Genomic DNA, 26,309 nt, shown 5'->3' with positions numbered 1-26,309 from the left:
TCTCCAAGGGAAGGCCCATGAATGGTACTTTTAAATCTCTACTTGGTGTTAGTACTACTTCGATTCTTTTGTATTGCAGCTCCAAGATTTTAAATCCCTTGTGGACATGAACTATTTGCTGCATTGACTGTTTTTGATTTAGTAGGAAGTGACGGATACTTGGGTGCTAGACTTATTGGTTCTGAGATTTTACTCTGACTTTGTATCCCTGTCACAGGGTTATAGGAAGGAAAACTGGATGTAAACCATAGAGCACGATATGAATGTGAGCGGCTCTCAGTATTGTCTTCATCAAGTTTGCATCTTTTTTAAAAATAGTTTTGTATTGAGAGCTTTTGTTTATACATAGCCCACATTTCTCTCTGAATCCTCCCCCCCACAGAGAGCTGTTTCTTAGAACAATTTTTTTTTTAAAGAAGAGAAAAAAAATTCAGTGAAACCAGTCAGTTCATCAAAAAGAATCTTGCCTCCCCCTTCCTGCCACTTCTGCAAAGGCTCAGGGGGAGAGGGGCTTCTCTCATCTCTTCTTTCCATTTACATTGTTGTTATCATTTTGTATATTTTTTCTTGGTTCTGCTCACTTCAGTTGACCACAGTTCACAGAAGTCTTTCCGTGATTCTCTGTAGTTATTGTATTCCTTGTTTTGTGAATCACAGTAATATTCTGCTCCATTAACATAACATGGTTTGTTTGGCTCTTCTTTAGTTGATGGGCATCTACTTTGTTTTCTGGTTTTTGCTGCCACAAAAGGTGTGGCTACAAATATTTTTGTCTTCCTTTTCACCAGTGACCTCCTTGGAGTATATGCCTGACAGCAGAATCTCTGGGCCACAGGTTCTGGACATGGTAGCCATTTTATTTGTGACCACCTCAAATTGATTTCCAGAATGTTTGTCCTAATCCATAGTTCCATGAATAATGCACTGGTGTGCCTATCTTTCCACAGTCCTTCCAACATTGACTTCCATTGTAATAGTGGAAGTGTGGCAGCCAAGAAAGGTGGTTCTGGTCTGGAGAGTCCCAGGCATGGTAAAAGGAGCCTTAGAGCCACAAATGGATTGTGGCACCCTTTTCACTAGCAGTAGAAGTAGGGATTTGTAATGGATTTTTTTTTTTTTTAGTGAGGCAGTTGGGGTTAAGTGACTTGCCCAGGGTCACACAGCTAGTAAGTGTTAAGTGTCTGAGGCCGGATTTGAACTCAGGTCCTCCTGAATCCAGGGCCGGTGCTCTATCCACTGCGCCACCTAGCTGCTCCTAAATTAAGAACCCCTGATTGTAATGGATTTTTTTTTTTTTTTTAGAAGTAGGGATTTGATTCTTGATCCAAGAGTAGGAGATGGAGAATTGAGGCAGGTTGTGAGTGGTGACCGGGTGTAAGACAAGGCGTGGAGAGGCCTGGGGTCCTAGTGTATGGCTGCATGGGATGTGAAGGGTGGTTGGAATAAGATACTTTTCAAGGGCAGAAGTGTGAGATTAAACAGTTATTTGTGACAATTATTTGTGAGGAGGGTGTTGGTCCATAATATGTCAACAGCCTCTCATTCCATGGTCCTGCTCTCATTGCACAAGACACAGGTGCTCACACACATGTGCACACACACACACACACACAAGTACCACCCTGTGAACAGGTGGTGGTGTCTAAGTCCTGGCCTCCAAGCACAGCCACTCCCAGGTCACCACCTGCTTAGAATGATTTAGCATCTGTATGATGGAAAGGGACCCTAAGGGTGACCTCTTCCAGCCTCGGCCTGAATGATGAGCCCTCCTGCCCTTGCCCTAGGGGAGCATGGATGTGCTGCTTCCACATTCTCTTGGTCAACTTCTCTCCACATTGCTTCATTCCCCACTTTCTCCTGTGGCCCAGAGTGGGGGGCAGTGGTCTCTCTCTTTTTATAGACACAAACTTGAGTCACAGCAGAAGGAAGGGGCTTATCTGAAGAAATATCAACAAAGACAAAGCAGATGAGGAGACTGGAGGTTTCTGACTTCCAGGGCACAAGATGATCATAAATCCATTTTTCCAGTTTCTCATTATTAAGAATCTAAAATACATGTACTTCATATATTCCACTCAGAGCTGAAGACATGCACAGAAGAACTCTGAAGTGATATTTGAAGTGTGTCCCAATTAAAATCACACATCATTAAAATGCTTAGCTGCTACAAAGCTGGCACCCAGGGCTTGGGCTCCGCTCTGTGCTGGCTCTGATTGTCTGCCTGAGTGTTTGCCACATAGTTTGAACAGGACAAATGGTGTGTCCAGGATGTTCTGTGGGCCCCAAATCACTCCTGATATTCACGTGGCTTCCATTTACTTGGTTGTTAGTTACATGTTTGCTTTTATGGGCAAAATTTACCTTCCTACATCTTTAAACCTCCGGTGTCCAGAAAGGATAATCACCCATGTTTTACAGATGAGAAGAGTGAGGATTAAATCACCATTGCAAATGTGCTGCCCATGCGAGTTCTTTCTCTTAGTTAAGCCTCCTGTCTTAGCAAACTCTACAAAGTAGCTCAGATTCTCTTGCTCTCATCTCCTAGAGTCCCTGGCCTCCTCTCTCCCAGGTTCTGGGCCTCGCTTTGTTCATCCTCTTTACATGTAGTGATGGCAGAGGGCAGCTAGGTGGCACAGTGGATAAAGCACCAGCCCTGGATTCAGGAGGACTTGAGTTCAAATTTGACCTCAGACACTTAACACTTACTAGCTGTGTGACCCTGGCCAAATCACTTAATCCTCATTGCCCTGAAATCCTCGAGCCCTGCCCCCCCACAGCAAAAAAACAAAACAAAACCAAAAAAATGGAGTGATGCCATCTTTGTTCATCCCCCACCTCCAGTCTTTAACTTCTCCCTGGCCACTGATCCTTTTGCTCTTAACATACCTATCCCTAAAAAATAACCAACCCCCCCACTTCACTGGACCGTAATCTTTCATACCCATAAGCTATCATCCCGTGTCTCTCTTCCCTTTCTTTAGCCAGATTCCTTGGGTTTAAAAAAAAAAAAGCCGTCTACACAGACTGCCTCCACATCTCCACTGATTCCTTAACACTTTGCATTCTGGTTTCTGATCTCATCCCATAGCTGATACTGCTCTCTCCAGAGTTACCAGTGATCTCTTTATTATGGTGGGGTTGTTTTTTTTTGGGGGGGGGGAGGCAGGACAATGAGGGTTAAGTGACTTGCCCAGGGTCACACAGCTAGTAAGGGTCAAATGTCTGAGGTAGGATTTGAACTCAGGTCCTCCTGAATCCAGGGCCAGTGCTCTATCCATTACACCACCTAGCTGCCTCCTTTCTTATGTTTTAACCTATATTTTTACTTTAAAATTTAATTTAATTTTTTCCCTTTAACATCTATTTTCTCTCCCTTTCCCTTCCCCATTGAAAAGAAGAAAAACAAAGCCTTTCTACCAAATATGTATGGTCAAGCAAGATAAATTCCTGTATGAGCCAGGTCCGAAAGAGAGTCTCTGCACTGGGCGTCCGTCCCCTCTGTGTCAGAAGGCTGGGAAGCCTGTTTCACACTGACCAGAATTCTCCAGCCTGTCCGAGTCCTTTGGCTGATGCCACCGCGCTCATTGTTCTGCTTTTGGTCTCTTCCCTACATCTGCTTGGACAAGTTTTCTCTGTTTTTTCTAAAGTCATCCCCAGTCCAACATGCCCAGATCCACGGATCTTTGTTCAGACTGAATCCCCCACCTCGCGGCTACCCTGGACACTGTCAGTTTCCCCCTTCTCCTTGCTGGCTTTCCGCGATGCTTCTCTTTTCACCGTTCTCTTCCTGTCTGTGTGTCTGACTGCTCCTTCTCAGGCGCCTTTGCCATCTCATCACCTACATTGTGCCCTCTACTGTGGCTTCCTCTTGCCTCTAAGACCTCTGTTGGGCTGGTAAAACCCTGCCCATTCTGGCTAGAATCTCTCTTTCCAGTTTCATTGGACATAACTCTTCCTCCTCCTCTTCCCTGTGGCCTCCTCTCTGTTCTTCACACACAAGGCTGCATCTTCCATCTCTCCTCCTTTACACTGGCTGTCTTCTAGTCCTGGAGTGAGCTCCCTTCTTCCCTGGACCTTAAGGTCCGATCAATGCTGATACCTTCCTTCCATGGTTCTCCCTGGTTCATCCCGTGGCCATCTTGTCTGTGCATCTTGTTTGCGTGTTGTCTCCCTCATTAGACTGTGAGCTCCTTGAGGGCAGGGACTGCCCTTGCCTTCCTCTGTATCTCTAGTGCTTGCACCCAGCACCTGGCTCGCAGTAGGTGCTTGCTTCATGTTGCTGACTTTGACTTGACTGGAAGAGATTTTCTGCATGAATCCTTCCCCTTGTTAGTGCCCTCCTCCCAAACTACCTTGGATTCACCCACCTTGTGTATTTGTGAGTCTATTAACTTTATATTGTATGGTGGGTTTTTTTTTTACGAATTTGTTCTCTCTGCCATTGAAATGTAGGCTCGTTGTGAGGAGGGATTACTTCATTTCATCAGTTAGCTCAGTGCTTAAGATAGACTTTGTGATTGCTACAAAAATCCTCAGAAACTGCTGTTCACATGAATCAGGGCACAGCATCCTCATATGAGAATGTTTTCCCTTTCTATCGCCAGGTGACTAAAGTCACTTTATTAAAGGTTAATGTTTCTGTGTACATTGTACACTGCTAAGCGATCTGGAGCCCTGCCAGTAGCATTCTGTGTTATCTTCTATCATACGTCACGGACAAATCTCTTATTTCCGTAGGTTTCTGCTAGACTGCCACTCCCCACGCCCCGCACCATCTCTGTCAGAATTCTGGGTACTGAACCTGTTGTGCCTGGTGGCTACAGGTCTTTACAGCAGGGGCCATCCCTAGGGACCTACTCATTTTATGAAAGGGGAAACTGAGGTGAGGAGAGGTGGAATGTCATAAAAATCAGGCTCTGTTACTCCAGAGCTGGCCCTCATTCCCATCTACCAGACCCAAGTGTTATTAACTGTTTTTGTCGATAACTATGGAATTCACATTTTGAATGATCTTTGCTTCTGTCCAAATGAACTTTTGAAGACCATTGACTGAGTCATGTCGTCATTGGGATGTGTCGATGCCAGGAGCACCCACCCTCCTGATGAAATGATCGATTGGCCCCATCCTTTCAGCTCTCCAGGTCAGGAGGCCTCGTTTAGTGCTGATCTCTGTGTTTGTGTTGGCTTTAGTGACAATGTAGCATAGGGCAGAGAATGGTGGATTTGGAATCTACCAATGGCAGCTGGTGTTTGTAGGCACTTCAGGGCTAGCAAAGCACTTTATCGACATGATCTCATCTGAGCCTCACATCAGCTCAGGGAAGTATCAGTGCCTTATTTCCCCCTTTTTACAGAGGAAGAAACTGCTCCTGAGAGAGGGCCAGTGACTTTCCTAGCTTCACACAGCTAATACACAGACTAGGAGATGTGCGGGCTTCCCTCACTCCTAAGTAGCTCTATCCTTTAACTGTCCTTCCAAGACATTTGCTGTAAGAAGAGCAAATAAGATCCTGCATATGAAGGTGTTTTATATGAGAACATCATCATAAAAAATCATATTGGAAATCCATTAATGATAACATAAGTAGCTCAAATATAACCAGCACAACGCAATGATGATGAATATTTTGAGAATAATAAAGAATTGGAATTTCGTAACATACGTGTTAAATACCATGTCAGCGGAAGCTTTCCCAAATGATTATTATAAGTGTCTTATGGGACCTCTGGTTATCTTCTGTCTTCCAACTTTTCTTTCCTTTGAATGTTGACTTCAGGGAGAGCCAAAGCTTATGTCATGTAAGAAGCAGATTTGCAATTGTGGCTGTACTCAGGACAGTGGCTGTAGAAATAAATGTAAGCTCCCCAGTAGAAATAAATGTAAGCTCCCCAGTCCAGGCCTGACCCCAAATGCAAATCCTGGCCTCCAGATAAGTCTGAGGTAAACGGGGCTTCTTACCAGCCTTGCTGCTTATCTTACAGAAACAATGTTTTGTTTCCTCTGAGGAAACCCGCAGAAGGGAGTCGAGACAATAGAGTAGACTGACATCTGCACCATCCATCACTCCAGAAGGTTCCTGAGAGCAGTGAGGCTTGGATTTCCTTCGGAACATTCTTAGGTCACACTCACTCAATGGACTCTCATGTCAGCCCCGTTTGGGTACTAAACGAGTTCTTTTTGGAAGAGGCTGGGGGGAGAGAGGCATGTTTGGAAGCAGCCTGAGATCTGTGCCAGGCCACGTTGGGCAACAATGCCCACTCCTGGCCCATAACGAATATCAATAATATAAATATAAAGAAAAGAAATAATATATTATGCAGCGATCATGTTTTTGTGGGATTTATTCATTAGCAGTCTGTGGGCCTTTATGTTTCTGTTTGAGATTTGTCATTATAGGAATCAAACCGTATTTTTTCATTTAGGCAAGATTTTACAAAGAAGGCTTCACTGTGGCTAAATAATTTTCAGTCTGACTCCTTTTATATTAATTTTTTAAATGTGTTTTTCCCTTAGATGATATTTCATTTTTAAAAATTTATATTTCATATGGTATTTCACAAAAATATCACACATATTACCCAGCACAAGTGCTGAACTTGGAGTAAGGAAGACAATGAGGTCAAATCCTGCCTTAGACACTTACTATGTGACTTCAGGGAAGTCACCTAGCTCCTTTTAGCCTCAGTTTCCTCATCCATAAAGTGGCGATTATAGCATCTACCTTTGAGGATTATTATGAAGATTAATTGAGATAATATTTATGAAGTGCTTTGTAATCCGTAAAGCATCATATAAATGTTATTATTATTATGTCCTTATTACAAGAGAAATTTGTCATTATTGCCCTTCCTTTTTCCAGTATTTTTGAAGAGAATATTTGCACCACCTAGCTGCCCCTGGGGATCTCCTTTTTACATGGTTTTGTCATCTTTTTCTGAGTTCCTCACATTCTTCATTTCTTTTTTTAAAAAAAATAATATTTTCGGGGCAGCTAGGTGGTGCAGTGGATAAAGCATTGGCCCTGGATTCAGGAGGACCTGAGTTCAAAGCCAGCCTCCAGACACTTGACATTTACTAGCTGTGTGACCCTGGGCAAGTCACTTAACCCCCCTTGCCTCACCTATATATATATATATTTTTCCCTAATTACATGCAAAGTCAATTTTCAACATTCACCCTCTAAAACTTTGAGTTCCAAATTCTCTTTCTCCCTTCCTCCCCTCCCCAAGACAGCAAGCAGCTGATCCAGGCTATACATGTACTATCATGTAAAACATGTGTCCACATGCTTTCCTCATTTCTTACATTCCAATAACATTTCATTCTGTTAGTGTCCCTCAGTGGGGTCAGAGATTCCCTAATTGATGTGTCTCTCTCTGATTCTGAGAAAAGAGTCCCTATTACTGTTGAGGGCATCTTTGTTTTCCCATTTTGCTGGTGAGTTGTGTCAGCCTCAGTGCTGATCATTTTATGGTGAGTTGAGTGATTACATTATTTCATATGGGGCAGTGAGGTGGCACAGTGGATAGAGTGTCTGCTGGGCCTAGAGTCAGGAAGACCTGAGTTCAAATTCAGCCTTAGTCACTTACTAGCTCTGTGACTCTGGGCAAGTCACTTCACCCTGTTTGCCTTAATTTCCTCATCTGTAAAATGAGCTGGAGAAGGAAATGACCAACTACTCCATTCTCTTTGGAAAGAAAACCCCAAATGGGGTCATGAAGAGCTGGACATGACTGAAATGACTGAAGACCAGAACAAAATAGATCACTCTCACACACACACACTCACACACACACACTCACACACACACACACACACACTCACACACACTCTCACACACACTCACACACACACACTCACACACACACACACACTCACACACACTCACACACACACACACACACTGTATATGGCTGTGTGTCTACACATATTTATTTATTTAACTGCATTAGCAGCGAGACGGGGGAGGGGGCTTGTCAGAGTTGGCAGTAGACAGAGATGGCTTCACCTTAGGAAAGGAGTCCAGTGGCCTTGCTGTGATTGAGGCTCTAAGTGGCAGCGGTGAGAAGATTTGTAAACTTGGGCTTCCAAATGTTGATTTCAGGCTTATGTTAAAAAAAGCCCGATGTTTGTGCAGATTAGCTCGACAGCGGTGCCCGTGTCAGTTGTCAAGTTGTGTTTAGCATGGGGAAATGTATTAATCTGCCTTAGCTGGTGTTGTAAGGGTCTGGAATAAATAGAGGGCTCAGCCAGATGAAGAGGGATTAACTGTGTGGATTGAGCAAACTCTTCAATCACTGAAGCAGTGATTTTCCAAAGGATTAGCTGTTGCTTTTACAAATATTGATTACTGATTTGCTCCTCAGAATGGGGATGACATAACTTGTTCAGTTGCTGCGGAGTGTGGTATGTGAAGTGTACATCATTCATATGAATGATTTTGTCATGGGCATTATGGAAACTGACAGATTGATTACAGAGGCAGTAGCCAGCTCTGCTTTAGTGACGGTTGTGTCAGCATTTCTATGGAAACTCTCGGGTTGTGGGAGTTTATAGTGTGGTCATAAAACTTACTCCCAGGTGGAGCTTGGGATACAAGTCTTTACCCTAACAATTATTTTCATGCATATTATAAAGATGAGTCAATATGAGGTCATTTAATTTGAAAAAAAACTTTACAGAAAAATTTTAAGCATGTCTTACTGTTCAAGATACGTTGCCTTAAGAAGGTGTCCTTGCCCCAAATGGGCTGAGCTTGGGAATCAGTGTATAACCAAGGACCTGTCTATTTTATAGGGGCTTCAGAAAATCCCTTAGCATTTTCACAGAGATACCATTTTCCCCTTCCCCTTCTGTCTCCCTCACCCTCTCTCTGCTCACCCCTTCCCCATGGGCTTCTCCACTGCCCTGGGGGTGGCCTGAAGCTTCTTTGGAGCCTGTGATATTCCATGACTCCCAGTTCTGCAGGATCACTGGAAGACTGTGGATATTGGAAAAGGACATTGTTTTAGGAGCAGTATATGCTGGGCATGAGCAGGATTGTGCCAGGGAAGCAGCATCCAGGACATCACCAGGAAAGGTGGGCAGGAATGGGAGCAAGGAACATCTGGACCTTGTTGGGGCCCTGTTAGTGCCTGGGCTATGAGATAGCACTCATGTGCATGCAAATCAGTGACTTTTTTACTTGAGGGAAGAGATAAACATGCATCCTTTAAAAAAATGTCTTATGAAGTAAACTAAAAAAATTAAAACCTTACATTAAAATTTGGTTTAAGAAATGTTAGCATTTAGATTTATCACCATAGATCAGGAATTGGAGTTATGTGTATTGGGACAATCTCCTCATGTGACATTTTAAAGCAGTTTTCTAGTCGTTCATAGCCTGCTGATGTCCTCTGTCACTGGGGAAGAGCCTCCCTGCTAACATCAGACTTTAACCACCAAGGAAGAGTTGGCAATAATGAAGTTAGCCCCAGGATACCAACTATATTATTAGGCATAAGGGTAAGCAAGAAATACTTGTTAGTCCAAATTTTAAAGATAATATTATTGAAGATCTGGAAGTTACTTATAGACTTAAAATTCATTAGAAACGTAGCCATTTGTGTATAACCCTTGTTGTAAAAGCCTTTCCTCTAGAGGTTAAGAACAGTATCATGATCTCTTTAAAAGCAGAGAAACTAGAGGCAACAGGGGTAGTGTGGGCATCTATGACATTAACCATGGGGAAGACAGAAAGGAGGTAGGGAGAAACTTCTCTCTTGTTCAAACTGTCTTAAGTCTTATGAACAAGACTTTTTAAGAGTGAAGGCTTGAAAAAAGGCTGAAGAAAATTGTTTTCCTGACGTGGCTGGAGATAAAAGAGAGAAGGCAAAGGGAAAAAAAGATGGAGAGAACTATCTTTTGGAAACGATTTTAGCCAATGTCTTGGGAAGGGGAATAAAAGGATTCTTGGACAGAGAATTTGTTTCTCCTGAATGAATTTGATTGAGATGGGATGGTGTTGGCTGAAGTATCATAAAGTCATCGGCAGTTACTGTTAGGATTTCAGGAAATTCTGACTATGATCTTTTCACAGCTGAAATATTGTAAAGAACTATGTCTTTGTTTTATCATTGCCTTCATTGTTCATAAATTGTATAGTTAATAACTTCTTTATTTAACCCTAGGAAGTTGAGGGATTTAATAGAGAGCTTCAAGCAGCTGATAGGAAATGAGGTTCTTCTGTTTATTAAATAAATACTAGGCAATGAACTTGGATGGGGGATCTGAGCTTTGTTGATTAATTGAAAGATTTGTTGAAATTTACTAATTAATGAGGAAATATCTCAGCACACCCCTGGATGACCCTAGAGTGCAGGATAATGAAATTACATATGAGAACACGCTAAGTAGCAGGCTCAGGTTTGATCCACGAGTGACTACAAGGATCTTTCTGGATCTGTAGGTACAAAAATAGTTTTTCTCTTCCTGAACTAATAATAACTAACATTTATATAGCATTTTAACTCTTTGTATATGTTATCTCATTTAATCCTCAAACTGAGGTTGAGAGTTTAAGTGACTTGCCCAGGATTACACAGCTGGTTAGTATCTGAGGTAGGATTTGAACTCAGGTCCTCCTGACTTGATGTCCCTCACACTAACCATTTTACCACCTACCTGCCTAATTAATTCTAAATAGAGACATTAACTTGGGAATTTTTTTAAAGCAGCAAAGTTCATCCTTTTCTAGCTTTTGTTTATATTGGAAGAAGAAGGTTAAAGATTTAGTTGTATAATACAGTACTTAAATAATCTACTTAACTAGTAATTCAGTTCCACATTAGTGAAACACCTGCTTTGTGCCAGGAATAATGCAAAGTTCTGGGTATAGAAAGCCAAGCCCTCAAGAAGCAGCCGTTCTCCTGGTAGATATACCATGTCCACACAGAGAAGTTCCAAGTAATTTGAAGATTGGGGAAACAGTAACTGGATGGAGCAGGGGAAGGGAGAGGTGGGACAGTTAGAGACACCTTCAATTGAGAAGGTGGCACTTGATCCCAGCAGGAAGCTAAGAACTCACATTTTTACTTAAAATAGGAAAACAAGTAATATTTGTTTGAAAGTTAGATTTTTGTTGTTGGGAAAAAATATCCAGAATACAAAAGCTCATTTTATAATTTGGATAAAAATGCCTCCGCATGAGCAAGGGACTTCCTAGATCTTTTCAGGTGTGTGCTGGCAGAATCAAGTGTGGGGCCTGCTCACCTGAGGGCCTGACTCTGAGCCCCAGGGTCTGTTGTCCAAGGACTGGCTCGGTCAGGCCAAGAGTGAAGACAGCTGTCCACATCAGCCCGTGAAGCCATCCAGTGTTTCAGGCCTGATTCGGAGCCTCCTTACTGATGATTTCAATCATGACAGAAATAATTTTATTTCTATCGATCCTATTCTAGTAACACACGTTTTTAACAGGTTTTCCTTTGATCAGATTAATGACAGCACCAATTCTCATTCATTTCAGTTGAGGAGAATCTATTTATAGAATTAGAGCCAGGAAACCTAGGCTTGGAGGCAGGCCGAGAAGTTTGGGTTCGAGTGCCGTGTCTGATGTGTGGACAGGCCTTGTGGCTTTGGACAGGTCTTTCAGGAAACCCCTTAAGACTGGAACTTGTGGAAGATGTGCCCATCTGTGTTGGTGGAGGAAGTTTATTTACCTATACTTCCTTATTACATCAGTAGAATTTTGTTTTCCATGATCCTCTTCCCTCTAAGGGAGCTGAACTCAATTGCATATTTTTAAGTGAAAAATTTGGTCCGTTGTTATAATTCCATGCCTTGATATGTTTCGATCAATTCCATTATAGTTTTTTTCCATAATGACTTATTTAATTTAAATTTTTTTCATTTAAAGTATTTGTATGTCTTTGCTGGTTTGGTGTATTTTGATTTTTGCATGTGTAAAATTTTCTTTAAAAAAGAGTTTTTGTTGCTAAACTATTCTTGGCAGAAAAGTTTTGAGGTAAGAAATCAATCTCAGACAAATGATATTTCATCTCATCTACAAGAACTGTACAGGAATTCAATTTCAACAAGAATTCCCAAATTATGGGATGTTAAGGATAATGGAGTTCCAAGTATCCCAATTACTTTGAGAGTTTCCTCATTTTGACTTCTTGATCTGTGATGCAGATGCCTCCAATCTCATGAGATAGATGACATAATATTTTCGTGCCTGTGATTCTGAATTGGAAGTTCTAAATTTTGTCAGGTACAATAGCACCCTATTAAAAACCTTGCTATCAGGAGAAATTTATAACACAGATATTGAGGCTTTTGGTGTTTTAGTGAGAAATACAGAATGTACCAGAATTTATCTTGAGAGGACACATGGCATGGTGGAAAGAGCTTTGAACTCGTAATCATGAGAAACCAAGGTTTCTGTCCTGTCTCTGTCATACTCACAAGCAAGTCACTTAACCTCTCTGCACCTCAGTTTCCATGCCTGTAAAATGGAGATGTTGTTTATTTGTTTTCAGTTGTGGCCAATGCTTCGTGACCTCATTTGGGATTTGGGGGCAAATTTCCTGAAGTGCTTGGCCATTTCCTTCTCCAGGTCATTTTACACATGAGGAAACTGAAGCAAACAAGGTGAAGTGACTTGCCCAGGGTCACATAGCTGGTAAGAGTCTGGGGCTGGGAGCTCTGTCCACTGCACCACCTTGCTGCTCCTCAGATAAAGATGATAATACTTATAGTACCTACCTCCCTGCAATGAGAGGTCAAATGGAGATCATCTCAAATGAGATGACACATGTAAAGTGCTTTGCAAACCTTAAAATGTTAGCTTTTCTGGACATTCCCCTAGCCCAGCCCAGTTGCTAGGCCCATCATCCATAAGGTTCCCTTGTGGCTTACAATTGGAAGAGACCCTGATGCTGGGAAAGATGTGAAGGACAGAACCTGGGAGAGGGAGTACTGTGGGTGAAGACCAGTAGGGAGTGAGTGTGGCCAGACCACGGAAGGCTGTGAAGAGGAGTCTGGAAAAGTGGGAAGGGCCCAGTTGTGAAGCCCTTTCCACACCAAACAGGAAGTCTGTGTTTTATGCTGGAGTTAATAGTGAGCCACTACAGCTTATTGGGGTGGGGGAGGCAGGTCAATGTTGAACAATCAGCTCATCAAAAAAAGTACCAAGGACACACTTTTAAGTTGATGCATTGTTAACGTTTCCTCTATGACTTTCTTAAAGCTAGACCAGGGATGGGCAATCTCTGGTCTGAGGACCAAATCCTGCTTTTGGAAGGCCCAGAAACTCAGAAGGTTTTTTGCATTTTTAAATACAAGGACGCTTTATTTTAAAATGCAGAGAAGCAGTCTCAGCCCATGAGCCAGTAACAGTTGGCTCGATCTGGCACACGGGGGAACCCACGTACACAAGTTAAATACGTAATTAATGCTTCACTTTTCTGTGTCCCAGGCGGCTCTTTAAGACCTGGAGGTACAGTTGACTTGTCTCTACTTGTCAGTAAAGGGAATTTTCTGTCCTGGGAGACCCCCACACCAATGAAATCCCCCACCCTGACCAGAAGCCAAGTAGAAGAGACTTGTGTCCTGCTGTGGGTTAGCTTGGCGGTCTCCAGGGTTCCTTCCCCTTGTGAAGGTCAGCAGTTCTTTGAAGTCACCCGTGTGACAGTGGCAGTCCGGAGCTCCTGGCGGCCACGGATCCACAGAGAGCTCGTTTTTCCCATGTTTGCTATTTTAGCGGGGGTTCCCAGATGTCTTGTCCCTGGGTTCTGGGCCCTGTCCTGCTGGGCCCTCCAGGTCCAGTGTTTCCACTGCACCAGTTTTAAATCCAGTTCATCTAACAGTGAAAGAGAGAGAAGCAAAGCAACAGACAGGGATTGAGAGGGAGAGGTTGGGAACAAGAGAGATACAGGACGTTGGTGGGGGAGTAGCAAGGGAGAGGAGGGAGACATAGAGGCTCAGCGTTTCCCCAATCCTTTTAATACCTGGGGATCCGGCAGTGGAGGCCAGGTGATGTGAGTTCATCCTGAATGGAGAAGTGCTTTCTTATTTATCCATACCCGCTTCTGGTTAGCCACATTTGGTCTGTCTCTTGCAGAGAAAAAAGAAGAAGATGGTCATTAAGCAAATCTTTTACTTGTTATCAGTTATCATCGTGTCATTCATCCCGAGCAGTGCGGTCCCACTTCTTCTTTGGTTCTCTCTTTCTTTTGACCCCCCCCCCCCCCGCCCCTTCCCACAAATAACTTGCTGATGGATTGGTTGATCTTACTCTATTTTTTTAAAGGAGCATTACCTTACACCCGAGAATCTGCTACGTGGGGGAGCATTCCTAGAATCCATTTGCATTCTTTGCTGGGGAGAAAAGAGTCTGTACTTTGAGCATCACATGCTCAAAAGAAAATCACTTCAAAGTGAGGTCCTCAGTTCTTGTCTTGCTCACTGGTGTGGTGCTTTCAGAATTGCAAGGGCAAACTGCCTTGAGTGACCTGCTCCAGAATTGTCATTCTCCTTCCCTCTTTACATCTTGCCCCAATGGCTCAGCACCTCTTTTTTTTAAGTGAGGCAATTGGGGTTAAGTGACTTGCCCAGGGTCACACAGCTAGTAAGTGTTAAGTGTCTGAGGCCGGATTTGAACGCAGGTCCTCCTGAATCCAGGGCCGGTGCTCTATCCACTGCACCACCTAGCTGCCATCAGCACCTCTACTTAATCGGGTTGGACTGCTGATTCTGTCTGACATGAGGAGCTTGCAGGCCAGGGCAAGTCCCACGCATGGATTGACAGCTGTTATGCAGTGTCGTCTGCAGAGAGCTTCCTGGAGGCCCTGTGAGAGGCCAGGGGGCGGTCAGGCCTCCCTCGGGTTCCCTTCTCTTGCCAACCTCTTGTCTTCATTTGTCCTTCCATTCAGCTCTTTGCTGAGTTTCCATCTCATGCGTTTCCTTCCCTATCTATCTCTCTCAGGTCATTCAGACTGAATCCTTCACCTCCTTTAGCTTGGCCCTTCTTCATCTTGAGTCTTCTCAAATTTTTCCTTCCTTAAATCCTACATCTGGGCTTCTTTACTATTCCCAAGACCTCCCAACCACTTCGGCAACTCCTTCTTTTCCTTCTTTTCATTCCTTGGCCGCCTTCTGATGCCCTATTTGCTAAGCACTTTTCTCTTTTGGAAACCAAAAGTAGAATATTTATCTTCTATATGCTTGTTCATGTGCTTCTAATTTTTATATGAAATTTTCTTTAAAAAACAGACCTTTTTTTTTTTGCGTGGGACAATGAGGGTTAAGTGACTTGCCCAAGGCCACGCTGCTAGTAAGTGTCAAGTGTCTGAGGCTGGATTTGAACTCAGGTCCTCCTGAATCCAGGGCCAGTGCTTTATCCACTGTGCCACCTAGCTGCCCCCCAAAGCAGATCATTTTTAATAAATCCTTTGAACAAATACTATAAAATAAGGCTTAAGTTTTGATATTTTAGTGTGCTAGTCTGAATGGTTTTCTTGGAAAATTTTATGAGACATGTGGGAACAAGATTGTGTATGTCCTCAGCTACTGGATGATATTTTGGGGGAGGATTTAAAAAATCTTCATAAAGTTGCTAAGTACTAATGTTGGCAGTGGGACTTTTATTTAACAAATATGCCTATGTATGTATGTATGCATCTGTGCATCCATTGCCCTGATGATTCTGTGTATGTGTGTGTGTGTGTGTGTGTGTGTGTGTGTAAGAGGTGCTATCTGGCCTGTTTCATCTTGCTGGTGTCACCCATGCTTCACATTCTAATCTATCCATTTGCCATCCTCTTCCACCTTGTTGTTACCATGCACGAGATCCCTCCCCCCTTTCCACCTCTTCCTCTGGGAACCATTGTCTGATCGCTGGCATTACTACTTGAAAGGTTATGCCAATCAGCTTCCCCATGGCCCTGTTCACTATCCCTGTGACTTCCTCAAACAGCCACTCTTCCTATATATCCCCAGCACTTAGCGCAGTGCCTGACACATAGTAGGAACTTAATCTAAATCTTTGTTAACTTGACTTTTCCAATTTTGTTACTTCACTTGGATCAATTCTGCCTTTCCTTGCTTTTCACATTGATTTTTTCTTATAGTACAATAATGCCTTTTACATTTATCTCTAACAGTTTATAGCTCTTCTCCCATTGATGGGTATCCACTGTGATCCCAGTTCTTTGCTTCCTAATTTGTCAGTGTGTTGTACATACCTGTATTCAAAGCCAGGAGATCAGAGGAAAGGCGAGTGCTGCTTTTTCATGGAGAGACCCAGTACTTCCTTTGATTCTTTGAATGAGGGAGAACTGTTTTGAATGACAGAATGGGGAAAGTGCTGAGCAGTTTAGCTTACAAAACTACCTCCACACATACATAAGTGACAAATATTGTAGGGTGAGAGATACTTAGAAATATACTTGTTTCAAAAACTGGGCCCAGTAGGGAGTGTTATGGGTAGAGGGACAGTTTTAATCCTGAATTTCTCTGCCTTTGTTGATTTAAGTTAGTACTTTATACATAGTTCCTTTATTTTTTTTTAATTTATTATTTTTTTTAGTGAGGCAATTGGGGTTAAGTGACTTGCCCAGGGTCACACAGCTAGTAAGTGTTGAGTGTCTGAGGCCGGATTTGAACTCAGGTACTCCTGACTCCAAGGCCAGTGCTCTATCCACTGCGCCATCTAGCTGCCCCTCGTAGTTCCTTTATTTTAACTGCCCTCTTAGTAACAAGGTTCACTTGGGAACAAAATGACAATTGTGTGTGTATCTATTGCTTTTCTACAGTATGAATTGATTATATCATATCATAAAGTATAGGAAGTTTCTTATCCCTTTAGTATTACCATTTCAGATTGGTTTTATTTATACTGTTAATAAAACATTCAAAAATGTTTGCTAATGAAAAGAATAAACATTATAAACAAAGTCAGAGTTATAGAAGGTATATTTGAAAATATTCTTTTTTAAGTAATAAACATTTTTATTTATAGTTTTGGATTCCAATTTTTATTTCTCCTTCCCTTCCCTCCAATAAAATAGCCCCCCAATAAAATAGCTTTTCTTTGTCCTCGTAGAAATATGAATTTGTTGTTGAAGGAAAAGAAGTTCATAAATTTAGCCATAATTAAATCTATGACTTCCTACTGCTGTCCCCCACTACCACTGCAATAATGTCAATTTTTTAGTTACTTACGTGACCCAGTGTTTGGGTTAACTAAGACTTTTTGTAGGGTTTATAATTTTTAAACTTCATGGCCTTTTAAAAAGCATCCTTACCTTATTTTTTAAAGATTTGCTAGTACATTTTAATACTATAGAAACATCTTGTCAGACACTGAGACACTCAGTCAAAAGGACTTTCTTTAAAAACCGTTCTGAAAAGTTATCTTCTCTGGATAACAATGAGTGATGGTACATTAACAGTCTCTTAAAAGACATTTATGTGAACTAAACTACTGCCTAGTAGAAAACGGCATAGATTCTAGATTTTAAAATGTTTGGCAGTGTTTGTGAATAGTAATAACAGTATTTATTGTGATATTACTTAAAGGATCATGTGTTTGCTATTAGGCAGGTAGGTATGTGTACTGCTTTTATTCATTCATTCCACAAACCAGGCCAGGAAATGTCCTGGTTTATATTATGGGTAATAAATACATGCTGTTTTCCAAATGATATTGCTGTTGATGACGGCACTTCTAATTATGCTTCTTAAAAAATGCTTTCTTGACATGTTAGTGATTTGCAGTGTTTGGCAGATAGTAAGTAATTAATAAATGCTTGTTGGTTTGAAAAATGGGAATGGGATAGTGTAAAGCTCCTGTTGGTTGAGGATAGACTTGACTAAAGGAGGCATTCCAGGATTTTGTAATGTATGCCTCCCTTGGCTCCTTGATCTAAGTATTTAGACATTTGATTGTTTATAGAATTTCTAATCAGGCTTTATTAGTAATTAATACCATAAGCATCTGATGAACTTAGCCATTTTAAGAATAGTTATTCTTAATTTTAACAACTTTATAATTTGCCATCCTAGCAGGCCCGTTAGATCTCACCAGTGTCAAAGTAAATACTCCATCAAGGACTTTAAAAAAAAGTTAGTAGATGTGGAAATGAATATGTGTTGTCAGAAAGCAGGATGTGCTCCAAGAACTTCTGGTAGGAATCAATCCATCTTCACAGTCTTTCCTATGGTCTCATTGTGGATGGACTCTTAGCAACCCTTGGATGTGGCCGAGAGGAAGTGCCATTTAACTTGTCTTAAATTATTAAGTATATTAAGTTGTATTGGCAGCGTTCCGAATTCAGGGCCTCGGTAGCCAGATTCCAGGCCTTCCCCCTGGCCTTCCCCCAGGCTGGAACACTCTCCCTCCTGCTCTCTGCCTCCTGACTTCCTTCAGGCCTCAGCTGAAAGCCCGCCTCCCGCAAGACGCCTTTCCCAGTCCCCCTTGTTCTCGGCCTTCTCTCTCTTCATTATTTCTCATTCGTCCTGTATGTAGCACATTTTGTGCAGTTGTTCGTGTGCTGCCCTCCCTCCTAGACTGGGAACTTCTCAAAAATGGTGGCCATCCTTTGCCTTTCTCTGTAGCTCCCTCACTTAGCCCAGTGCCTAGAGCTTAGAAGGAGCTTAAGAACCGTTTATTGACTGAATGCGGTTTTAAGCTTTAATAGAAAATATTCCAGAGCAGTTAATGGAGAAAGCCTAGAGTTTATAAAGAGCCACCTACTAGGAAAGCTGCTACAAGATGGCCTCCCCAACCAGACTGCCACCTACTTAAAGGCAGGAGCCGGGGCTGATCCTTTCAGCACCTCAGACAGAGAGGACCATATGGAAGGTTCTCTGGGGAGCCTTATTTTTATAAAGTGATTCCTACAAATTTTATGCTTGTGAGGTTTGTTTTTAACTTAAACTGAAGACTTTTATGGAATTTCTGGGTTGTAAGGGACGTCACTGGCCGTCTAGTCTAGCCCCTGCCTGAAACAGAATCCCCTCTACAACATTCCTGACCAGTGACCATCCAGCTTTTGCTTGAGGTCCTCCAGGTAGGAGGCCTTCACCACCCCAGCGGCGGCCCACCGTGCTGTGAGAACTCTAATTATTGGCAAGACTTTGCTCTATATCATGCTTGCAAATCTTTTCTCTCATTTGTATGATTGACTCTTGTCCTCTTTCGTTCTTAAAAATCATGGTGATGACCTTACTTAGTTGTCCAAGCTGTCTTTAAATTGTGTTTCTTTCCTTCGCTGATTCTCTGGTCTATGAGGTGTTACTGCTTATAATCTCCCACCATCCTTCTCTGAGAGATTTTACATATGAGTTTATGCATGAAACCATGATGACTTTGGCTACTGGATCTTTCCATTTGACAAATAATTTAAGTGGTTGCCAATAAAAGTGGGTTTTAGAACTTCAGCTTTCCTCATTCGTGGCAATTGATGTACAGAAGTTACAATTATGAATAGAATTTTTGTAAGTAACAACAATGTTATTTTTCTATCTTCTTCCCATTTTTAATGCCCATCATTTAAATTAGTCAGGTTGAAGTTGGTTTTGACTGCATGCCATATTGTTTGGGTTTTTTTCTTTAATCTCTGTGATAATTTTGATTCTTTTGCTCTAACAAGTTGGTGGCCCGGGTGTACACAGGCATCTGATTCAAGGATTACTTCTGGAAGAGTAATGAGCTATTGTGTTAGGGCCACTTTTTTGTGATTTTCTCGTGAGAGCGCCATGTCGGGATCCTTTGGATTATTTTCTCAGAGATGGTCAGTGGTTCCGGTACCCATGATTCTTCATGGCAGTGCACACACTTTTGGCTGGCCCCTCTTAGTTTTTTCTGTCTTCACCTATTCTCGCCTCTGCATTGAAGTCCCTGGGTCTCAGAAGATGGAAGATTTCATTTGAACGGTCTTAGCAAGTTTTTGGTAGTAGTTTTCTACCTCCTCATCTTCTGCAATAAATGTTGACATCAGGGGGCAGCTAGGTGGTGCAGTGGATAGAGCACTGGCCCTGGAATCAAGAGGACCCAAGTTCAAATCCAACCTTAGACACTTAACACTTACTAGCTGTGTGACCCTGGGCAAGTCACTTAACTCCAATTACCTCACAAAAACAGACAGACAAACAAACAAATAAATAAACGTTGGCATCTGCACTGCAGTCTTTGGTGGCCATGTTCTTATACAAGTACGTATACATGCACACAGATAGACCGATGTATATGTGGTATACACACATACATACAGATACATAGCCATACACCTCGTGAGCACTGCAATCAGAGATCACCAAATGGCACATGACTTGCTATTTCTTGGTACATCGGGATGCAGGGTAAAACCTACCCTGCCAGCTCCTTTATTTGTCTCACCAAAGAGAACCTGTGAGCCCCCCATTCAGCTTGTTTCATTTATTTAAAAAAATTTTTTTTTGGCAGGGAAATGAGGGTTAAGTGACTTGCCCAGGGTCACACAGCTAGTGTCAGGTGTCTGAGGCTGGATTTGAACTCGGGTCTTCCTGAATCCAGGGCCAGTGCTTTATCCACTGTGCCACCTAGTTGCTCAGCTTGTTTCATTTATAACAGCAAGATTTTCCCCAGGAGTATGTTCAGTTGCTAGCCCCTGGACAAGCTTCTCAAATCTGGAGTACCTACAGTCAGTGTTCATAGGTGGTCTCAGGACTGTGTGATTCTTAGCCTTGTTGGCCCCTTTCTCTATGGCTCTGTTGCCATCACTGAGGAAGCAGAAGAAGCTCTAGGACCAACAGCCATTTTATAGGTTTCTTTGTCCCAGAACGTATCATCATGTGGAGAGGTGAGGAGCCTCTCTGTACATAAGGAGGGTGGTTGGTGGAAAGAAGACACATTCTGTTGTTGAGATTGTCCTGGAAGTTTTTCTAGCATGGTGGAATCTGCCAGAGTTTGTTCTCTCCTGACTGGCTGGCGTAGCCTTTGAGAATCAGAGCAGCCTCTGTGCTGAGTGAGGCACGGAAGAGGAGTTTGTGGAGCCCTCGCTGAATCGCAATAACGATGGAATCCTTAGGATGAGCCCCCATCTGCCCATGGGCCGCCCCTTCTTCTGCCAGTCGCCCAGGATCAAAGATGAGGCATACTGTGAGACTTTACAGCTGTCTTGGTGGCCTCTGTGGGCAAGCCTCCCCCTACTGCACTCTGCCATCCAGCCCCACCGGCCTTCTCTCTGTCCTCACTGGCCACATGATAAGTCACTGCTGATTGGTCAAATGTATTTGTTTAAAATGTCCACAGTGCCAGCCCAGAGGCAGAGCTAGCCTGAAGTTAGGCTAGTTTTCCTTTAGTTTTAGGATTACAACATAAAGCTTAGAGCACTCCTTAGCATTTGCTCTTGAGATAAATCATGCTCACCTGTGTATATTTTAGCTTTTTGTGCCCTAAGCAATACAACAGGTAGAGGTGTAAAGAAGAACATGGTGGGGTTCTCTTCACCTCCTGGCCCCATCTTGTGGGTCTTGTTGATTGTTCTGACTTTCAGAATGGCATCTTTTATCAAAAGCTGCGCTGAAGCCCCTTTGCCTAGAGAGGATACAATGAAAAGTAACCGGCTTTATCTTCCCTCAGATTCCATTATAATATCGCGGTCATTTCTAGCACCATTTCTTCCAGCAGATGAGTCCAGATGAATTCTGCTGTTGAGGCTTGAGGAGCCAGGATGTAGAAGAAATGAGGCCAGCAGACCTGGCTATGTCCGAGTTTAGTCATTACAATGACCTTGCACATAATTGGGCTTGGCATTTGTTTTTAAGTTGATTGCCTTAATGTTTAATTTTTTTTTTTTTTTGCTTCTTCTAGGAAACCAGTTCCCTCCAATCGCAGCTCAGGACCTTCCGTTTGTTCTGAAGGCTGGCTACCTGGAGAAACGGAGAAAAGGTAAAGTGTGAGGCCCCAAGAGACACCACTGGGAAGAGTGTGTCCTATCCTCTGTGCTCCTTATGGGTCGATGTTCTCCCGGCTGAATGATGGAGACCTTGGGTGACAGGATCAAAGCCCTAAGCTCATCCTTCAGTCTGTCAGTAACCACAGTCAAATGCATTTGTAGTTTTAGATCTTTGTAAGTTGTTTAGCAGTTGTTTGCTACCACTGGGGGCACAGTAGACTTCTGGGTAATGGCAGATGTCATGCACCCCAGCTCTCCACCCAGTGCTTGGCACACAGTGGGCACTGGATGACCTCACCTGGTGGTCATCGCATCATGGAAGCCTGCCATGGCCTGTGTTATATAGGGGGATCGTTTGCCATTTTACATCTGTTGCAGTTCTCGTCTGGCTCGGATAATTGGTGTTAGCCAGAAGGCCTCATTCTTTTAATACCCATTTATAATGGGAAAATGAAAAATAGAAGGATGATGACGATGAAAGATGGAATGTCTCCTCCTATTGTCTGCCTCCGAATTGCCCCCTTTTAGCCCTTTCTGTTTAGAATCTGCTTAACTTTCTTATCTGGAGTCATAGACTTCTAGGAAGGGAGGAGCTGCAGTCCTTGGGATCTGGGAGGGACCCCAGAGCCGTCAAGGTGCATCAGGCCCTGCCCAGGACTCCCCTCTTCAGCTGAGCTCCCTGATGAAGGCTCCTGGAGCTCTTTAGGGAGGGGCCTGAGGGGCCCAGCCAGGCAGCGTGTTCTGGCTGGAGGTTCTGCTTGGTAGGGAAGAAGCTCTTTACAGTGAGGCCCAGTGCTCCTCTTTTCAACTTCCACCTACTGTTTCTAGCACTGACTCAGCACTTCATACATTGTTGTCATGCAACATTTTGGTCGTGTCCCACTCTCTGTGGCCCCATTTTTGGCAGAGACACTGGAGTGGTTTGCCATTTCCTTCTCCAGCTCATTTTACAGATGAAGAAAATGAGGCAAACAGGGGGAAGTGACGACCAGGGTCACACAGCTAGTAAACATTTGAGGCTGGATTTGAACTCAGGTCTTCCTAAGCCCAGGCCCTACAGGTGCTTTACTGGACCACCCAGCTACCCCAAAGCTTGTATATAGTAGGTGCTTAATAAATACCTACTGTTTGTTGTTGAAATGGCATTAAGGAATACAAAGATGAGGAGAGTGACTGAACTGGACCACGTCCCACTAGAGAATGGCCATGCTGCAGATGATCCACTTGAGAGGATGACACAGGAAGGACTTGAGACGAGGGTGTGTGGGGTGACCAACCACCTGAAAAAACCTTGAACCTTGTTTTACCCAAACTATGATTACCCAGAAAACCAGTACCTCCTCCCCACAAACCCTACTTTCTCTGTCATTTTTTGTCTGTTTGTTTTTTCAGGGCAATGAGGGTTAAGTGACTTGCCCAGGGTCACACAGCTAGTAAGTGTCAAGTGTCTGAGGTCACATTTGAACGCAGGTCCTACTGAATCTAGGGCCAGTGCTTTATCCACTGTGCCACCTAGCTGCCCCCTCTCTGCCATTTTTTACAAGTGAGAATGACATGCCATATCCTTTGCTCACTCCATGTAGATGCCTTCTCATCATCTTTCAGTAAAGCAGCCAGAGGAGAGGTGTCCTCTTTGCATTGTATACTGGGGGAGCTTAGAGGCTGACCAGCTAGTAACCCACAGACGACCAGGCTGTCTCTTTTGCACTGTTTCCTCTCCCTGTTCTTTCTTAATAATTAAAAAAAAATCATTGATAGCTTTTATGTTTGCATCACCTTCCACCTACTCTACATAGATCCTATGTGGGCCTGTTTCCATCCATGTCATCTCCATTAGGATGTAAGCTCCTTGAAGGCAGGGACTGGTCTTGCCTTTATCTGCCCAGTACGGAGCAGCGTCTGGCACCCATAAAGCCTTTGATAAATGCTTATTGCTTGTCCAGAGTGGGCAGAGCCAGCCTAATCCTGTCATCAGAGAAGAGCTCAGGTCACTTGATAGAAGAGAACACTGACTTCCAGGGTCATTTGTCCGAGGTCTAGACCCCTTGTGTGGCCATGATTCCTCTCTTTCTGTCCCCAGACTGGCGGGAGGCAGAAGCAGCATCATTCTCCATGGGGTTGGGCATCCCATTCCTCTCCCTTTCTAATTTTCCTAATTCCATTTCTACTTAATAGAATCTTCAGATAAAGGTATAAGTTAGGTCAGAGGTGATAGAATTGTAGAGATAGAAAGGACCTCCAAAATAATGAAGACGTGAGTATTGTTTATCTTATCTGAAAAGATTTTCTTTTGTCTTTATTTCAGATCACAGCTTCCTGGGGTTTGAATGGCAGAAGCGCTGGTGTGCTCTTAGCAAAACAGTTTTCTATTATTATGGGAGTGACAAAGGTACTCATGATTGTGGAATTGTGATGCATTATGACCAAATGGATGGGTTCCATTTATTGTGTGCTCAGTGAATGTGAATTTATTTGGGTCTTGCTTTGTTTTTCTTTTTATTTTAAAGTACAATTTATCAGTGGTGACGGGCTTGGCACAAATTGCAGTTTATGGGCTAGGGCTTTTCTTTTTCTTTCTTTCTTGCTTTTTTTGGGGGGTTTTTTTTGGCAGGGCAATGAGGGTTTAGTGACTTTGAATGTCACGTGTCTGAGGCTGGATTTGAACTCAGATCCTCCTGAATCCAGGGCTGGTGCTTTATCCACTGTGCCACCTAGCTGCCCCATCTAGGGCTTTTCTTACCAGCCTTCTACACTATCAAGTTCTTGTCCCTTACTAAAACCTGAACATTTGCTGATTTGTGTGATTTCAAATCTTGTGGGGAAATTTGGAGCTGTCCTTGCCCTCGGATAGGGATACCTATACAAATACACATTCATGTGTATATTTTATTAGCAGTAGAGTGTAAAAATCTTGGAATTTTCAGGCCACAGGGTGGGGAAGGGGAGGAGCCATAGACTTTATATTGTTTAGCAAAGAAGTGAATCATGGAATTCATATTTTATTATGCCTTGTGGATATATCATCGTTTTTCACGTTTAGTAGCCTCTATATAGGTATGTATAGATTGATTTGATTATAAAATGATCATGTGGAGAATATTATTTCTAACAGTATATTTTAGAAACTGATCACAAATTCACTTAGTGAATTTACTTGAAGTGGGTGGGGGAAGGGAATAAGCATTTATATGGCACCTACTATATGCCAGTTCCAAGAAAGAGGTGGTATCATTATCCCCATTTTACAGATGAAAAACTAAGGCAAACAGAGGTTAAGTGACCCGCTCAGGGTCACACAGCTAGGAAGTGTCTGGGGTCGGATTTGAACTCAGTTCTTCTTTACTCCAGCACTCTATCCACTGCCATTAAAAATGGAATATAAGTTGCTGAACTTTAAGAAATAACCTAATCTGCTCTTTGCTACTTTGGAGAACCAAGACAAAACTGGAGAATAGAAACAGCCAGTTAATAATACAGTGATGTTATGTTTCCAGTCTGGACAGTACTGAGCCAAGCTTAGAAAGTCCCCTCGTTTTTCTGAAAAGGAAGCACTGAAAAAAAGTAGAATGAACTCCCCAAACTCACTGAAAATAATTTCTGCTTCTGGAACCCTCCATTACACTAGGTCTGATTTTATTTTCAAGCTTCTAAGTTTGTTTGCCATGAAATTCAGAAGGTGTGCGTACATCCTATTTTTGAGCATTTTTTAAAATCTTTGAGGTGTCTCTTTACATAGCTGTTATCCTGAGGGAGAAAATCCCCATAATATTCAGAAACTGTTGAGAAATCCCACCTGTGGCCTGGTAGTCGCTCAGTCTATAGATTGTTGTTAGCCACTCTTGGTGACTAGAAACAAATGACAAAGATTATATTTTAGACTAGAGTTTCGTCCTTCCCCCCCACCCCCAAGTTCTTCCTCCTGTATCTTGTTCGTTTGTTTTTGTTTGAAAGGGCTGTGGATCCTTAGGTGTATGGCTGGTTAGGAAACCTTCAGGGCTCGCTACCCTTGAAGACTTCTGCTGCTGCTAGTAAGCAGAAGTGATTCTTCTCCCCAGTTGAATGGCAGGATATCTGAGTGGGAAACCAGGAAAATGATGTGAGTCGCTACAGTATAACTTAGTCCTGTAGCCAAGGCTCTGAGGACGGGGTGACGGCGCAGCCCATGGGCCGTTAATATCACAAAAAGGGTTTCTGTTACTTCCATTTATTTTGAAGGACATCTGGCCACATTCTTGAGGTACCCATGGCATTTCTGACCCTGTGCTTAGCTGACAAGAACTCCAATCTGAATCCCTGGTTCAGTTCCTGTCTTTGCCTTTTCAGTTCGGATCCACGGAGGTCTCTCTTTCCTGAGATTCGTTCTCATATGGGTCATAGAGGGTTGGGTG

At 42.9% G+C, this 26,309-nt stretch overlaps 1 protein-coding gene across 3 annotated transcripts in view; it reads left to right on the top strand.

The window, feature by feature from the left end:
• SKAP2 (src kinase associated phosphoprotein 2) overlaps positions 1 to 26,309 on the top strand; it is a 164,297-nt gene that overhangs the window by 74,469 nt on the left and 63,519 nt on the right. For all 3 annotated transcript variants that reach the window (XM_043967927.1, XM_043967926.1, XM_043967928.1), the window contains 2 exons: positions 21,837 to 21,914; positions 24,227 to 24,310. In XM_043967927.1, the coding sequence (XP_043823862.1) occupies positions 21,837 to 21,914; positions 24,227 to 24,310 (162 nt within the window). The remainder of the gene's footprint in view (positions 1 to 21,836; positions 21,915 to 24,226; positions 24,311 to 26,309) is intronic.

Source organism: Dromiciops gliroides, chromosome 5 (assembly GCF_019393635.1).
Source record: "Dromiciops gliroides isolate mDroGli1 chromosome 5, mDroGli1.pri, whole genome shotgun sequence".
Taxonomy (NCBI): Eukaryota; Metazoa; Chordata; class Mammalia; order Microbiotheria; family Microbiotheriidae; genus Dromiciops; species Dromiciops gliroides.
This window is presented reverse-complemented; position numbering and strand designations above follow the sequence as displayed.